Source organism: Haemaphysalis longicornis, unplaced genomic scaffold (assembly GCF_048455015.1).
Source record: "Haemaphysalis longicornis isolate Haplotype H1 unplaced genomic scaffold, Haemaphysalis longicornis Haplotype H1 scaffold_7, whole genome shotgun sequence".
Lineage (NCBI taxonomy): Eukaryota > Metazoa > Arthropoda > Arachnida > Ixodida > Ixodidae > Haemaphysalis > Haemaphysalis longicornis.
This window is the reverse complement of record NW_027526422.1, coordinates 40579844-40597169: the sequence shown is the minus strand read 5'-3', so window position 1 is coordinate 40597169 and position 17326 is coordinate 40579844. Positions and strand designations below refer to the sequence as shown.

General features: G+C 48.9%; 1 protein-coding gene across 1 annotated transcript; it reads right to left on the bottom strand.

Moving 5' to 3' along the window:
- Positions 1–1110: 1110 nt before the first annotated feature.
- LOC144145293 (uncharacterized) lies at positions 1111–3250 on the bottom strand. Its single transcript, XM_077676841.1, has one exon. The coding sequence runs from the start codon at positions 3005–3007 to the stop codon at positions 1226–1228; it is 1782 nt and encodes a 593-aa protein (XP_077532967.1). The 5' UTR covers positions 3008–3250; the 3' UTR covers positions 1111–1225.
- Between the last annotated feature and the right edge of the window lie 14076 nt (positions 3251–17326).

The following is a 17326-nucleotide window of genomic DNA, read 5'->3' as shown; positions in this document are numbered from 1 at the left end:
GACCAAGGCGTCGGGAAATGTGCGGACTGGACAGGAACATATCGCTTAAAGTGGGATGATAGCATATATTTTATGAAGCAAACATATGCGTATCATTTGGTGGCGTAGCGAGATATTCGGCAACAGTAAATTAGATTTCATATTCGAAACGCTTGCGGTACGGTGATAATTACTTAAAATGAAACGGGCCAGGCGATTTTGTATCGCTTCAACTGCGGTTGTTAGTAAATTAATACCGGGGTCCCAGAGAGCGACAGTGCATTCAAATTTTGGCCCAATTCATGTTGAGTGAAGGAGTAGTTTTAGAGATGAAGGTATGTTGCGGCAATTGCTACATAGGTAGCCAAGCGCGAGGTTTTCTTTGTGCCAATTCATGTGTGCATGTGCGAGCCATGCCAGCAGCTTTAGTTGTTTAGAACGGTCCTTCCTACACACACTTCACGTACGAGCATTGTGTCACTTTTTTTGGGGCGGCTGAATGTAGTGACAGACGCAGAGGGCTGGCCTTAGAAAGACAACGGTATTTAAGGTGCGTGCTGTTGTTGCTCCATACCCATGGCGTCAAGCGTCATGGTGCACATGACGCTTGACGCAGGGCCACACGGTGGTCTTTCCAAAATTACAGGACCGATACTAGCACATCTGTTGGGCCATTCATCGCAGTTCAATATCTCCACAAACGGCAAATATGCCCGTGGAGGGGATAGTTTTCTGACGACATTCTTTCTCCGGCTACGTAAAAGCAGAAATTTTGACTCGTCTATTTGCTACCCTCCTCTCCCGGAAATACCTCCGCAATTAGCCCTATCAAGCCTTCTGTACGTGCTCCAACACATACCCTCCCCCCATCATGTCACTCCGGCCCTGTCATGGTATCAGACCGAAACAGCCTCCCGCCCGGCACTGCGCACCTGATAAATGTCACGCCTATATATATGTATAGGTTGTACTGGTTCTTCGTTTTAGAACAGTTCCTTTTTCGCGGTCATGTTTCGCTCAAAAGCACGCAGGCTGCCCATTAGTTTTGTTGCTTGTTTTTCCACTGCACCGTTTTGCGCACGCCTACTTAGGCCTTGCGGCGATGTACCAAAACAAGGATTGTACTGAATGTAGGTTCTAACAAATATTTAATGCCGAAAAAGACAAAAAGGTTACAGCGAAAACTGCGTTTTGTTAACTCGCTGGGAGAGCGCGCGATGCATATTAAACTTTGCAAAGAAGGCGGTCACGACTCTGGCGGCGGTGTCGGGGACGTAGAGGTCGAACGTGTGCCAGAGGGCGCATCGACGGCCATCGGCGCGCTCTTGGGGTCGGCAGAAGAATCGTCGGGCTTCCTGGGCACCGGCGCCCCTCCTTGGGAGAGGTCGGACAGCACGGCCCGGTAGCGGCTCACATCCCTGTCGTGGTGAGGGGCGTTTTGCCTAAGGTCGCACATCTCGGACACGCGCTTCCATTCTTCGCCCTTCGGGACGGGTTGGTCTCGTTCGGCGACAAACTTGGCCTCTGCGGCACCGTTCTTGCTTTTGCGAGCGGCTGTCTGCGAGGCATGCTCAGCGAGCAACTGGGCCCTCTCAGCGGCCGCGCGCTCATTCAGCTTTTTCAGGGCTTCGGCTTCCCGGGCGCCCCGCTCTTCCCTTTCGAGTTCGTAGAAGGGCCGCGTGCCTTCAGCTTTCACCGCCTCCAGTGTGGGCTGCTCCGCTGCTTCTTGCGTGTTGCCCGGTGCACCGACAGCTGGGTCTGAAGACATTGCTCCCAACTGCGCTTCTTGTGCAGCTTTGTCCTCGTCGTCGGCATGTTCTACACTGGGGGGAACAGGCGACGACATGTGCACATCAAGATCCTCAGGAAGTTCAGTTGGTACCGGTGACGTCGTTCCAATTCCAGCTACTTCCGGCTCCTCTGCACCCTCCCCCTGGTCGGCGCTAAGTGGCTGCTTTCGAAGACGCTTTGGAATGCGTACTACCGCGGTCGCTGCCCACTTGGCATGGGCAGGTGACATTTCACTCGGGGTGGACGTACCAGTCATCTCCGAGCCGGCCTTACGCTCCAGACTGGGCGAAGACATGGGAATGTCGCTTTCACTTGAATGCTGTACCGAGGCGCGGGAGCTTCCACCCCAACTGTCGACGTTTCGTTTCTCCATCGATGCCTCGTCAATACTGCTCAAAGAGGTGTAGCCTGACGACCCCAGTGAAGAGTCCGGCAGAGGTGGTGCTTCGGCAGCCGCCAAAGGCAGTGAGAACCGACGCGCGGTATCGGGCATCGGAGGGGCCTTTTCGGACAGCGAGTCCGACGAACTGCTCTGCTGGCCGGAAATCAAGAAATGAGGAACGAAACCAACGCCGCGAAACCCAGTGCTCGTGGACGGTTGAGGATCCGCAAGCAAGTCCACACCAGAAGGTTCGTTGGTTTCCACGCTTGGCAAGGCAGTGTACGCCGGCAGGTCGTCGCGCGGCACGGGTGGGGAGATCGCCATCTCGCGGTCATCGCTTGGGCTGATGCTACACGACTTCTCCGAGTCGGACTGTTCTAGCAGTGGCGTACCGCTATCATCCAGACTTAGCTCGGTAGGCTTCCGCTTCGGCTTCCGCTGCAGAACCGCGGGTTGAGCAGGAGAAACCGCGGGTTGAGCTGGGGGAAGCGCTGGCTCTAGCGGAGAAACCGTGGGTTGAACAGGAGAAACCGTGGGTTGAACAGGAGAAACCGTGGGTTGAACAGGAGAAACCGTGGGTTGAACAGGAGAAACCGTGGGTTGAACAGGAGAAACCGTGGGTTGAACAGGAGAAACCGTGGGTTGAACAGGAGAAACCGTGGGTTGAACAGGAGAAACCGCGGGCTGCGTTGGCTGAACAGTGGTTTGAGCAGGGGGAAGCGCTGGCTGTAGCGGAGGAACCGTGGGTTGAACAGGAGGAACCGTAGGCTGTAGAGGAGCCGGCAACACCGTTTGTTGCGGCGGGCTACCCTGTTGGGACGATGGCGTGGCAGCCTGCTTTCCTGGCTCGGACATTCTGGTTGCGGGACTTCAGCCGTAGATTCCGCCCGAGCAGTGCAACTCCTTTTACAGACTGGGGCACTTTCTTCACGAGCAGCGCTATAAGCGCAACGACAGCCACCGAAAGTTATTCTGATTATGCCCTTGTGTGACGCCACGTGTTCTTATGCAGAAATTCCTGCGCGTCGATAATCTATTGCAACAAGGTTCCACCGTGCAAAAACTCTTCGTCATTAACGCCGACCAGTTTCACGCCGTACATGCATGGTATCCGGCACGGATCACGCGTTTCGTGTTTCTTCGCAAACTCGAGCAAACCTGATAGTTTTTCACTTCCACCATCTGCGCAGCCGCGTGTGGGCACCGCCATTACTTTTGAGAGCTCATTGTAGCCTCAAATTTTTGTTGTTCTGGCGCATGCATAGGCGCTGAGAAGTACAAACTGACGCCGCGTTGCTTGTTATTGTAAGCATCGCTGCACGATAATTAGGCGTTAACGCCTAAGCGGCGACCAGAGAAGAATGATGCTTGATGACGCTCAGTGACCCCTGTTGCTGAAGTTGCGCTATACCGCCCGATTTCTTGATATCCTTAATCGCACAATTGATGCGGGCGCGTCTATTTATTGAAGCAGAGCGCAAACAACAAAAACAAAATTTACGGCATGATAGGAACTTAGGCATGCTTCTTAAAATTTTGGTTCTACTGTGGCAAGCGTAGTAAGACGAAAACCAATGGAAGTACTTAACGACTTGTAAACAGCTCATAAAGACGACGAAAAAGTCCGACGACGCGCCTAATTCACCTTTTGTGAGTTGTGAATGCGAAACCTCATCTGATCTGATTGTGGGGTTTTACGCGCCGACGCTACACAGGCGATGAGGCGCGACGTAGTGTAGGGCTGCGGATTAATTTTTTATTAATTGATTGTAGATTTTAACGCGCCGATGCAACGAAGACGATGGGGCGCGGCGTAGTGGAAGGCTCCGGGTTAATTTTGACCACATAGAGATCTTTAACGTGCGCCGAAATCTCGTACACACGGGTGTTTTTGCTTTTCGCTTCCATCAGAAAAGAGGCCGCTGCGGCCGGGTATCGAACCCGCGTCCTCGTGCTCAGCAGCGCAGCGCCTTAGCCACTGAGCCACCGCGGCGGGTTCCAAGGCAATAGCCATGCTCGTCTGGATAGGGCGTATTTATCGCTTGATCTTCTGCCGCAGTGAGAAGAATATAAAGTGACTTCTTTCTCGTTCAGCGACCACTGCCTGGTATCGTTAACGCTTGGTAGGATCGCCAAGCGGCGAAATGCCTTTTGTTGGGGCTTGTGGAAAATGAATAAGAAGTTACTCGAAGACGAAATATTAGCGGAGGCAGTTAACACATGCGGACAAAAGATTTTTGGCGGCGAAGGTAACACGAACTTTACCATTAAATGGAAACTTTTCAAACAAGAAGTAACAATGAAAGCCCTGTAAAGATTGGGAGCACTTAACGAGGAGGGTAGACGCAAATAATCTCGGCTACGAAGTAGCCTTGATGTTTGTGTCAAGGAAGAATGCAAGTCGCCCGGAACGTTCAAGGATGACACTCAAACACCGAAGGCGCAGCTCGAAGAATTAGATAAGGAGAAGTATCATGGTGCACTTGAACGCGCAAGAGCTGAACGGTTCCGGCTTGGTGAAGCGCCGACTAAAAGGGCGCTCAGCTCTGAGAAAAGATATGCACAAAAAGAAACACGATAGTGGAAATCTAACATGATGGCGCTGTGTGTAATAACCAGGCAAGCATCGAACGTAGCTTTAGTGACTACTATGAGAAGTTGTTTACTCGCCAGTCTATTGATGCAGTGCAGATTAAAAACGAGTTTGTGTTTTAACACGAAAGCGTTTTATTCCCGGATACACAAAGATTTCGCTGGCGTCATATCCGTCACGGAAGTGACGCCAGTACAATGGAGCAAGTGGCCAGTAAAGGGTGCACCCCTGCACACCTGGTCTTCTTGCGGGGAAGCAACCTTTAGTACTAAAAAGTACGTTATACTTAGGGTTATTCATTTTCGGGTTTTATATTGTAACACGAAAGTGCTTTATGCCGCGATACCCCAAAATCTGACTGAAGTCATATCCGTCACGGAAATGACGCCAGTACACCTTTGCCGAAGTGACCCGCCAGCAGGACGTCGCTCGCCAAGCACACCCACAAGACGGCCGCCGACCCGCAAATCATGCTCAGCTGCAGATTTCGCTGCACAGTTCACTTTCGTGTTTTACTGATTCCTATGACAAAGGAGACAACCAAAATTTTTTTGCCATGCCTGGGCGAAGAAAAAACAGCACGCTTAGACAGTGATATTACAGTCGATGAAGCAAGAATGGCTATTTACGAGCTGAACCCAGGGAAGATGCCGGGTTTTGATGGACTGAGCGAAGCTTTTTATAAAAAGTTTTAGGATGATTTTAGCCCGGTTCTACGGAACGTCTACGCCGAGTTGTACAAAACAGGAGTGCTACCATCTTCTTTTGTTGTGTCCCATACAGTGTTTATACCCAAATCAGAGGACGAAAATAAACTGAGGAATATCTCTGCGTATCGCCCAATTAGTTTGACAAATGTCGATTATAAAGTGTTAATAAAAATATGAGCTAGCCGCTTGCAAACTGTAATAAAAGAAATTGTGGGACCGCACCAAACGTGAGGAATAAAGGGGCGGTCAATAGTCACAAATATTCGTACTGCCAGAAGTGTTCTTGAATGTTCTGGCAGTATGCAGGGTGCTTTGGCCATGCTACAGATAGACCTTGCAAAAACATTTTACCAAGGTATCGCATGAACTTCTCTTAGATATGCTACAGCACGTAAACGTAGGTTTTGTTGTTCGTGAGGGAGTACGCAGGCATACAATGGGTGTTGCACGCACCTTGTTGTACGCAAAACGGTAAGCAAACGCATTAAAGTTCAACGAGCCATGCGTCAGGGTTGCCCATTGTCCCCGTTACTTTTTTTTTGTGTACTTTGTGTACATTGAAGCCCTTTATTTAAATATCTTAAGAAGTGAGAGAATCAACGGTTTTCGGTTAGTCCTCTTAAGTGCGTGTGTTGGCCTATGCTGACGACATATACTTTTTTTTTTCGTCGACAGGAGCAGCATCCAAGTTTTACTGTAAACGTCTTGAAAAGTTTTTTTGTAAATACAGTGCCAGTGGAGTCAACTGGCAAAAATGTTTGGGGTTCTGGCACGGGTGCTGGGTATGTACGCCAAGTGTGTTTGAATGTATCAGCTGGCAGACGATGAGAGCCAAGTATTTGGGAGTGCCCCTGGAATACTATGAAGATACATATCTCTATTGGCGCAGACAGACTGCTGAACTGCGCGAAAAAGCGGAGAAATGGAGAGGCAGCGACCTGTACATGTTCGCAAGGTCATCAGTGTGCAACGTCTTTCTAATGAGCAAAATATGGTATGTGCTTCAGGTGCTGCACTGTTCGCTGGGTGCAGCACCTGATCACGCCCTGCACCGGGTGTTCGCAGTACTCATCTTGGAATCGGCCTGGGAAAGAACAAGCCGCACGAACCTCTTTCGGTGCGTGTGTCGGGAAGGGGGGGGGGGGGGGGGGGGGGCTGCTTTTTTTGTCCGATCAGTTTTTGCGGCAAGTCGCCAATCGGTTTTTGTTCTTTCGTGATGTAAACGATCCTTTCTCGCGCACTGTTTGTCAGCTGAAGTTATCCAGGGCATTGCCTGACTTCAGCGAGCACCTTTTGCTTTTTTTCTTGATTATCCTGGCTTGACATGCAACGTGAACCGCATGGTGCGTTTTTGCACGCGATTCAGGCGCGTCGGCGTTGCGCGTGCGATTTTTTGACGCCCGCGTCGACGATTCGCGTGTGCGGCAGCTTCTACCTCGTTCAGAAAATGACTCGCGTCGTGCGCGGCAGTTAGTGGAGCCTGACGACTTGCGCCAATGGGGAGCCGCGCGCCTGATGGCGGCAGTTTCGAAGCGCTGGAGACAGCCGGCTGCTGGCTCCGCCTGAGCTCTGCCAGGCTGCTGGCCTCCGGGTGGTCCGCCAGGCTTACCACCCCCGCAGGTATTGCATGGGCTTTTTTTCCGGGACGCACTTCAGCAGACCCCGAAAAAGGACTTCCCTTGGGACGCACATGGGATCAGGTTCCTACCCGTTGAGAGTGACAACGGAGTACCATACGACCTGGCCCTGCACGGCATTTGGAAGCCACGTAACTTTGATGATAAACGTTCGAAAAAGTATTTTTCTGATTCTATGCAAATGATCATTGAAGTGTGGAGGGTTCAACCTGACACTCCAGAGTAGCTGTCCGTGATGGAGACGCTAACGGACCTAAAGCAATTTTACCCGAGCAAGTTTTTGGCTACAGTTTTTATCGTTATTTTGTTTCTTTGTTTGAAATGCTGTGTCAATATATGACAATAAATTAAATCATAATGTGGTGTAAATCTTCCGTCTAAGCTTCCCGGTACTGAGGGCGGTGGTTCGAGACCGGCTATTGCTTTATTTTTTTTACATCTTTAGTTTTAATTTGAATTTTTATGGCTTAGGTTAGTTTTAGGTGTTATACGTCATTTTTGTGCTTGTTGGATTATGTTTGGTTAGTTTAAGTTACGTTACGTTAAGTTAAAGGGAGATTGAAGTGATTTGTAAACATTGTGGGACTACTAGCGCAAATTGTGGCCTGGAGTCTCTAGGCCACGTTTCGACCATTGGTCAGGAGTCTGTAGGCCATGCTTCGACCATTCACACTGCGTTTACGCAACTTTGTTCAGTAAAAAAAAATCAACTCGAAAATGCTGTCCTTCTTTTTGTACCCTCCCTGCCGATTTCCTATGACGTTTCGTATGACGCAAACATGAGATGGCTTGGCTTGCTTAGCTACTGCACGGCTAGCCGACCCTTTGACAGAATCAGTCGGCCGGCCGCCGGCGGGTCGGCGCAATTCGTTCACTCAGTCGAAACTAAGCCACGACACGTTTGTGCCGACAAGAACGTGCCTTTAGTTTTTTAGTTTGTAGGTCGTGTCCTCTAAGTCCCAGTCGTTGCGCACAAGAGCACATGCGATGCTGTAGAAAAATCTAAGGCTAATTGAAGGGGGGAGATGAGCCAGCGAAGTTAATATCAATACTGAGAATTAAAATAAACCGAAACTTTATCGTACAGCGTAAAATAACTGTGCGGGAAGCACTTCTTGCATTGGGTGAACTAGCACAGTGGTCAGCAGCACGACCACACACCTGCGATCGCTTTTCCGTCTAAGGAATGCAGCCGCTAAAGATGAGATATTTATGGAAAGTTGGGGGACGCTTACTGCACGAGCGCTATTCAAGAAATAGTAATCTAAGCTGCTTGGAATGCTAAAACTAAATAAAAATGTAAACTGGCATTATACACTTTATATTTCCGCCCCTTGCAGCGCTAACTATTGGCTGAGTGATGTGGAGCACTAGGTATATTGTTTTGCAGTTCGCAAGTTCGAATCCCCGATATCGTATGTTTTTTTTTTTTTGAAGTTTATATGGTTTTGGGCGATGTTTTCTTTACTGAATTCGCCATTTTTGCGCTGTAACGTTCATTGCTCCACGAGCGAGGTCGCAGAACGCGAGCAGGCTGCCGTTGACGCGCTGGCGAGTTTTCGTTGGCGTGCTGTTGCCAGAAGCACCGACTGCTTGCGGTCACGTCCCGAATCAGCCTGCCCTTGGCCTGGTGCGAACACGCCTTTTCCGACACAGGCACGAGCCTCGAAAAGCTCCAAAGGCGGGGGTAAGCGCATCGCATTTGAGCGTCAAAGGTTAACGTGGAGGGTGTTCATTCACTGTGTACGCCTCGGGTAGTGATTGTAACTATTCAAAGCCGTGCTGGTACGCTTATCTGACGCGTTTGACAGCCAATATCATGGCAAAATGGCGGTATGCCGATTACTAAAGTATGGAGAATGCCCAGCCAACGATAACGTAGGATGCCAAGCATGTTGTTTCACAGAGCGGAAACCGAAACTGGTTTAAATTCTAATCTTGGATGTCGTCAAATCACGTACCACATCGTATGGACGTCACTGCTTTAGTTGGTGCGGCCGCCGCAGACCGCGCGGAGTAGTTTTTCTTTGTTCGGGCTTCATAAAAAAAAATGCAGCTAGTAATACGTTCGGGCTTAATAAAATAAATGCAGCTAGTAATACCTCATTAACTCGAACTCGCATATCTCGAAAAATCGGCTAAGTCAAAATTTTCCGCGGCACCGAACCATTTCCAATGCGTCCCATGTATTTGTTGCCCTTTATTTCGAAGTATTTTGGGCCAAACTGCGGATATCTCGAAATCTTGACTGAGAGTGGAACGAAAATTTCGCCGCCGTGCACCGTTTCACAAGATCCGCGCGATGCTGCCGTGCCTAAGTCCTTCGTTTGTTTTAGATGCAAAGCATCTCTTGCTCTCGGCTCCGTCGTCTGTCGTCCGTCGTCCATCCATCCGTCGGCCCAGGAAGACACCGGCAACACTGCCGCTCCAGCATCTCATGGTCGGGGCTATGTCCCTCCCTTGTTGTGGCGCCGTCCACACCCCCACTGCGCATGCTCGGCTCATCTCGGGCCGGCCCAGGAAGACACCGGTAACACTGTCGCTTCATGAGTCATTAAAGGGTAAGACACCACCGGGCGTTCAGCAAGCCGAGCATGCGCAGTGGGGGTGTGGACGGCGCAACAATGACAAGGGAGGGACATAGCCCCGTCGCATCTATAAAATTACACCATCTTCCCGTAGGGGAACCCTGAGTAGTATGCGAAACAGCCATGGGCTCAACGACGAATTGAAAACTAATGGGCGCTTGAATCGACCCCATTGCTGCTTTGCATACTATACTCAGGGTTCCCCTACGGGGACATGGTGTAATTTTTTTTTTTTCGCGTTTAGCGGCGCCTACCACAAAGCCGATGTTTTTCCCAAACGTGAAGTCTGAGCCTAGAGGCATATCAGCTTCGTCAAGCAACCCTGTGGCACATCATGTGACGGTAGAGACATGCGCAGAGGTACAGTGTACTAGAAGATAGAGGTATGTCGTGCGCTTGCTGCGAAATAAGGTTGAGTGCAGCGACGGGGGAGATCGGCTCATGCAATGCGTCAAGCAGCTAGAGGACTCCTTACTAGGCTCGAGTGCGACCGCAAAGAAGACCAGCATTACGCAGTTCTTTTCTGCTAAGTAAAATTGGAGTGCCACAAATCCAATCCGGTGAAGCGTTTTGTTTCCCTTTCAAACCTTTATAAAAAGCAAGATTGGAAGCTGCTGTTGAAGAGCTGCTGTTGAAGACCTTTTTTTCAACTCGATTTTTTATGGCAATTAACGCAACCTTGCATATCTAGAAAATCCGCTTATCTCGAAATATTTCCCGGTGTTTACTACTTCCAGTTAACGAGATATTACTGTACTTACTTATCGACCGGATAAACGCTGAAAAGTATGTTTATTTGAGCCAGTCTGCGCAGTGCAAGCAAGCACAGGAGCTTGACAAAATTCACTTTAGTGTTCCTTTAATGGAGGGCGAAGTAATGTCAGACGCGGCATTTTTTCTTCGGAACACTGGCGAATGTCGCTATAGTGGAGGGGAGTGCTTTATGAATGTTATGAACGAAAAAACTTGCTTTTCACGAGGAATCAAACGTTTCCGCACGTTATAGACGGTTTTTTATGAAACAAGATATGTGTCCACGAGTATTACATCCTGGTTACAAACCTGATTCACAAAGTAGAACTTATTGTTTGAGCAGCGATTCTTCCGCTTCTCATGCATAGACGCTCTCGCTGTATCGCCACGAACACATGGCGTGGTCCACATTACCGTTTGAAGCTGCTGGATACGAACACTTCGTCAGGCTTGTTTTGAAATGGTTACACACGCCACACGGGGGTGTTGCGAATTCCAGCGTTGGCTGCTTGATGCCTGACAACCTTCATTACGGGAAAGCAGAGCGAAGGACCAAGGGTCAACAAAAAATCAAGGAAGCTCACACGCGTAAGAATTGAAGGTAGCGAAGCTGTACGCAACCTTCAAGACGATCACGAAGGTTCAAGTCCACGATTGCAGCCGATTTGCTTCCTCGCTGCCGCAACGACCTTTACTCCGCCATTGTTGCAATGAGTGTGGGATTCTTTCATTTTTTTTTGGAAGTGATAATCATTGGGCATCACCTTGGAGGGGCGTACGCTATGACGTGTCTTTTTCGTTCCGAGCAAGTGTTGCCACGATTACAGTGAACGCTGGTGTCTTTTTTTTTTCCCTGCCAATCTTGGCCAATATCCTTAAGTGGGTTTGCGTGGCTTGACAAACGTGCGCAGGGAACGCTGGGCGGTAGTCGCGAGGCAGTACACATAAGCGCTAGGCATTTTCTTGGTTTTGTTAGCTGCCGGGCGGTCACCGCGAGGCCCGCGCGCACGTGCACGCGCTCGGCAATTTCTTGGTATTTTTAACTGCGGACACAAGAACTTACGAGTTGTTAAACAGCTTCGCTGTTAAAATAATAATTGAAGATCAATTTGTGGATGTTTAAGAACACGAACGCACGTCGTTTCTCTCCGTCGCTAACTTGAGGCTTGCTCGACGCGCACGCCTTGACCCGACTTCAGAGAAGTCCACAACGAAGCGTTTCTCGTCCGCCCCTTTAACTCCGTGTTAACCATGACTTGCGTTCTAACCGTCTCAGTGGTTACATTTCCTTGCTTTAGAGGCGGGATTGGCTGCCTGTCGCTTTTTTTTTGTTTGTCCACCAGTACCGACATTTTGTCGCCGTCATTTTTTTAAAGGCGAAGCTTTCTTGGCCTCCCTGACGGCGTGTAGCAAGCAAAACGCACTACACGGAAGCCAACCTTACACAACGGGAGGGCACGTGATGATAAGACAAGGAGAAAAAAAAAAAACTCTTCCCGTGGTGGGGATCGAACCCGAGTCCATTGCGTTAAGAAGCCGACGTCTATCCGATCATCACAATCAGGGGGCTAAGCATTTGCGTTGGGTTTTTTTTTTCTTTACTGCATGAAAAACTGCACTTATTACAGCCTACAAAAGTTCATCCAAGTCATCCAAGAAGATGCACATCACTGCAGATAAAATAATCCGTCCGTCAAAACTCCGGCAAGCAGACGCACGCGTCCAACAGATGCAGCCATCCTGGTGGGTCATTTGGCCCGCATAAATGCTCCGCACCAACGCAGCTTGCTCCCGAAAAATGGACTTCGTTGGGCGAGGGGGTTCCGCGTGCCTGTCCGTCATGCGGCACTTCCACAAGCTATACAATCCGATCACAACAAACATATCATAGGGCACTCCAGTAACATCTCGAAAAGGCAAGAACCGAGTTGTATAAGGGGTAATGTCCATGTCCTTTTTAAGGGTTCGTTGCAACACATCCCAGAAAAGCACCGCATCCCCGCACAAAACAAAACAATGATTTATGGTTTCAGGTTGATTGCATAAACGGCAATTAATTGTCAGACCAAGGAATAGTCATTGCTTTCTCGCGCAACCATGTTTTCACTGGTAGTGTTGATGTATGCAGGTTAAAGAAACACGTTTTTGCATTTGGAGGAAGACACATACGTGTGACACGCTACAAAACACTGCCCTTATGGTGGCCAATGTAAGGCTGGCGATAAACCGACACTGGGAACAGACTCTCTAATGAAGTGTTCGTCAAAGCCTTCCTGGAAAGGGTAAACAGATAGTGCAGAGAAAACCTCGCAGTAAGGAAATGAAAGGTGTCGACCACCTCCTTTAAAAAACCCCGTGGCGGCTTCGTACTAACTTCACCAGTGGCTACAAGCAAAAACGTTAAATGAAAACTTATGCGCTGTTGAATAACGTTTAGCAGAAGTGGATGATGCGTCACCTTATAGAAGAACAACCGAGATACAAGCTGGCGTACAAACAAATGTGTCAGCCCAGCACCCCCAGACACTAATGGAAGAAACAAATTGCTCCTGCGCATAGGTTCCCATTGGGACCCCCACACTAATTTCGCAAAAACTCTATGTAGAGCTTGTACTTTAGAACGCGCACAATGAAGTACTTGCAGCACATAAACAATCTTTGCGACAAGGAAGACATTACAAACCTGCGCACGAGCAAACACAGAAAGTTCTCGCCCCTTCCATGCCTGAGAGGCTCGCTTGACTTTTTGGAGTGCCAATGACCAATGCGGCCCGGTGTTTCGTATGTGGTGCAAAGGTACACCTAGGTATTGAAGTGCGTCCTTATCACACGACCCTGCGGGTGGAACGCAAGGTACATGGTGCTCTACCCACTGCACCACAAAGCCGACACAGAATGGAAGGCTACGAACGCGCCTTATATCCTTGACTCATTCAAACTACGTCAAGAAGCTGCTGATACAACGCATTCACTACCTGTGGGCGGAACGCCAGGTACATGGTGCTCTTCCCACTGCGCCACAAAACCGACACAGAATCAAAGGCTACGAACGCGCCTTATATCCTTGACTCATTCAAACTACGTCAAGAAGCTGCTGATACAACGCATTCACTACCACCAACTCCCCAAACACTAAACGTTAATGCAATACACCCACCCCCCATGCGACGCATTTACTCGAGTCCCCCTCGCGGGGAGATGGGCCCTTTTTTCTTGTGTAGCGTGACGCCAGGTGGCAAGAGTAACTACGCCTCACAGTTTTTTTTTTCTCCCGCACCGCAAACTACCGTGCGAGTACAGTGTTGGTTCGAGACAAGTTTTGGGATGGTAGGTTTGGCTGTTGGCGTGTAGTAGCACGTCTCCACTGTAATCTGTAGTGTCGGTTCGTCGAGGATGAGTTGTGCTGCCAGAAAACGAAAAGATTTCTCATTTAAAAGCAAGCTCGCAATTTTAAATGCCGTCGCTGCCCGGTATACTGTTACGGTGCAGCCTTCCTTGGCGAAGTGGTGAAGCCACTGCTATGAAGGGAAATCCCCCTGCAAGGCATGAGGCCAATCGTGGAGGACAAGAAGGACGACGATCGGTGTGGCTCCCGGCAGGAGCTAAAACGGTCATCTGCTGTGTCTCTGATTTCCCCCTTTGGTAAATAGCGTAAATAAATCTAATTATAACCGCGTCTACCCCGTCTCAATACAGTATCCCAGCTAGCACCCTCTCTCAGCACCAAGTTCGCGAGGAGGCGGCCTTTCAGCATACGTTTGGTTCTTGAAACGTATTTGTAACCAAAATTGTCAAAAGGCAAAAAGTGATTATTAAGTTACATTTGTGAGTACGGGGGTGAGTGTCCTAGTTTATTGGGAGCGCCGTGTTGTGCCAAGCTCGCGCGAAAGCAGAAGGTTTAAATCACGTAGTTTTTTGCTGTGAAATAAACCCTTTAGGGGCGAGTTCACCTACACTAAACCTAGCATTCTCGTTTAGTTTCCGCTTGATTCAAGCGAGCCTTAACTCGAAACCCGCATGTAAGTAAAACCTGAATGCAACGACAAATTGCGAACACTTGTCAACTTTGTCATATCCAGGTTTAACTCTAAATTTGGTGGTGATAAGCGACACGACACTGCATGATTACAACATTGTGCAGAGTAAGGTGCTCCTGCTAAGCGAGTTCTCCCGCTAGATGCATTTCAATGCAAGGAGAGAAACTTTACACTAGAACGATCAGCCAGTGGTTTCATAGCCGCTCAGTAGTATCCTGTATATCTTTGTGAAAATCTCTTGAATGAGCTTTGATTATAATCGGCGCCCTTGCCTAAACAATATCACAGGGAAAACAAAACCCGCCAAAATATGCCCTACAACGCTTTGGCTGCAAAGGCCGGTTTCTTACAAGAGCCGCAGCGCAGGGAAAGCGTTACATTAAAATGATCCCGCCTAACACATAGTTCACGTTAAAAATATTTGTTTATTAGGTGATTAATTTAGCAAGCTACTGCGTGCAAAATATATCGGAGCATAAAGAAAACAGCGCTTTCTAGGAGCAAATTGGGTCGCACACCCATTTAAAGATTCTCAGACAACTGCACTCTCAGAATTAAGGACACTGAAGGCCATGTTGGTGCCTCAGAGGCCTTAGTTCGCGGCTAAGCGGGGTTAAATGAATCATAAGCAGACGAACCAAATTCCGCGCGAAAAATGCCTTGTTGCGACATCACCAGAGGGCGCCCCCTGTTCTACGACACCCGGGGCTTTGCCAGCGTCGCCTCTAGGTGGCGCCATTCTCAGACGCTCTTTCAGGTGTTGCGTGATGTGAATGCTTCAACTTTTAGGTAGCACCACTCACTTAAGTAGCACCTGCGGCTTCATAAAACTATAGAAGTTCTTTCGGTATTCTGTGAGTTTCGAAGTCCCATTACTGACTAGTTTTAACCGCAGTCGCAGTCAATCCCCGTCGCTTTTTAAATGAGAAGCACAGGAGTTGCTTCGTGCCTTTGTGCTTTCCTCTCTGTTTCAAAGCGTGCAAAAAAAAGGGGGGGGGGGGAACTACCAAATCAAGAACAACAAAGAAGAGTTCTTTAAACAACATTACTATTAACAACAATAAAAAGAGCTAGGTAGGAGTTTTGTTACTTTAGGAATGGGAGGCAAAGCTGCACTACCAACAGCATAAGTGAACGCGCATGGAATAGGTAAACAACAAAGGGAAAAATTTTCTGCAGTTGCAAACCGTGTGGTCAAAAAAAAATCACGCCATATCCACGGAATGAATGATGATAAGTGGGGCGAAGCTCGAGAGGGGGAGATCATCGGTAACCGTAACTCTCCCGTGAAAGTTCGCCCATTACATCATTAAGAAAGACGTGAGACTGTGTGCGTACATTGTACAAATCAACTTTTATTTTCGGAGTCAATGCTCCCAGGCCCAGACCTGATGAAAGATCCCGCGCCATCGAGGACTACCCCGCACCTCCACCACAATTTGTCACGTAGGATGGGACACAACGGTAAAGAACTTTTATTTAGGGCGAACTTGTGCCCGAACAAGACGAGAGGAAACGAGCAAAGGTCCTTGCGTCTCGTTCGATCTCCGAGAACGACTGCCTGCGTTCGTGGCGTGATCTCTTGCGTGATCTCCCCCTCGCAGTGCACGTGCGCTCGCGCCTCCGTTGGCGAACACAGACAAGCTCGCGCTCCCGGTGCCGAGTGTGCGCTGCCGGTTGCAGCCGGTTCTTGCGCGTGCAACGCGGCCCACTTTGCGACATCTCCGAAAGCATGCGGCGGTCACGTACCACGAGACACAAGGGATGGACAGACCCATGACTTAAGGAGCTTCGCCCCTAAAACATAACGAAAGCAAGGAACAAGAACGTTAAAATGATCCAATACATCGGGCGGGAGGATTAATGAAAGTGGGTTGGGCCAGCACACCGAGCTCAAACGTGAAAATTCTTTAGCTGCTGTTCCGACCAGGGCATCGAACCTAAGCAGGGCCGTTAGGTAGCGCCAGCAGCAGCCGAGGTGAATCCGCCGAATGAGCGAGTAAAAATGGAAGCTTAGAAGGAAAATTTCTTGTTCGACTGACATCAAAGGCGGTGGAAAGCAATTTTTTTGTTAACCTTAAAATGGACTCGCAGTTTGCACCCCAACGATACTAGAAGATAGATGCAGCCGGGAGTCGTAAAAAAAAAAAAAAACCTGGAGTGCAAAAAAGGCAGTTCAGAAGAAGAGGCAGATACTCGAGTATGCAGCTGGAGAAGTGTACACGCCGTGAAATCTCTCCTAAAAAAGAGCTGCAAGATGAACACTCGGAACAGCACGGAGCCCGTTTCGTTACTGCTGGCCATTATCCCTACCCGCGGTGCTAACCAAATCCAACTTCAATTTTTTCTATGATACATCCATAAACTATGCAGTCATAGCTGAAGAGCAGAAAGTAGTTTTTCACTTGCGCCCACGATAAAGTAAGAGAGGCTTACGTTAGCACAGGTGGAGCTTTAGTTTATGCACGCAGAATAAGTTCCTATATTCATGCGCCTATAAAGGCTACCCTTACCACTTCTGAATTCCTTATGATTATGCCGCCAATACATAAGCTGCTCCTGTTAACAACGCATTGCTGCCACAATTTTTTTTCCGCACACAAGCGCATACGTCAACCGAATTTAAGATCGTTCTCACGTTTCACCTCATTGTAAAGTGGGGGAAACGTAAAATTCGCTTCGCCCAGTCTAGAAAGAAAGCGAAGGTACCGGGCGAGGCAACACAGCGGAAAGAAGCGCCATGTGACTCGAGCAACTCAAGTTTTATATGAGAAGAACACCTCGACGTAGCGCGAGAGTGCTAACGATGCCATTTCAGGGGCCCAATCCTCTAAAACGACGGGCCGTCGCTTTGAA

Excerpts from the sequence above, each read along its gene's own strand:
- LOC144145293 (XM_077676841.1), bottom strand. The coding sequence starts at position 3,007 with ATGTCCGAGCCAGGAAAGCAGGCTGCCACGCCATCGTCCCAACAGGGT.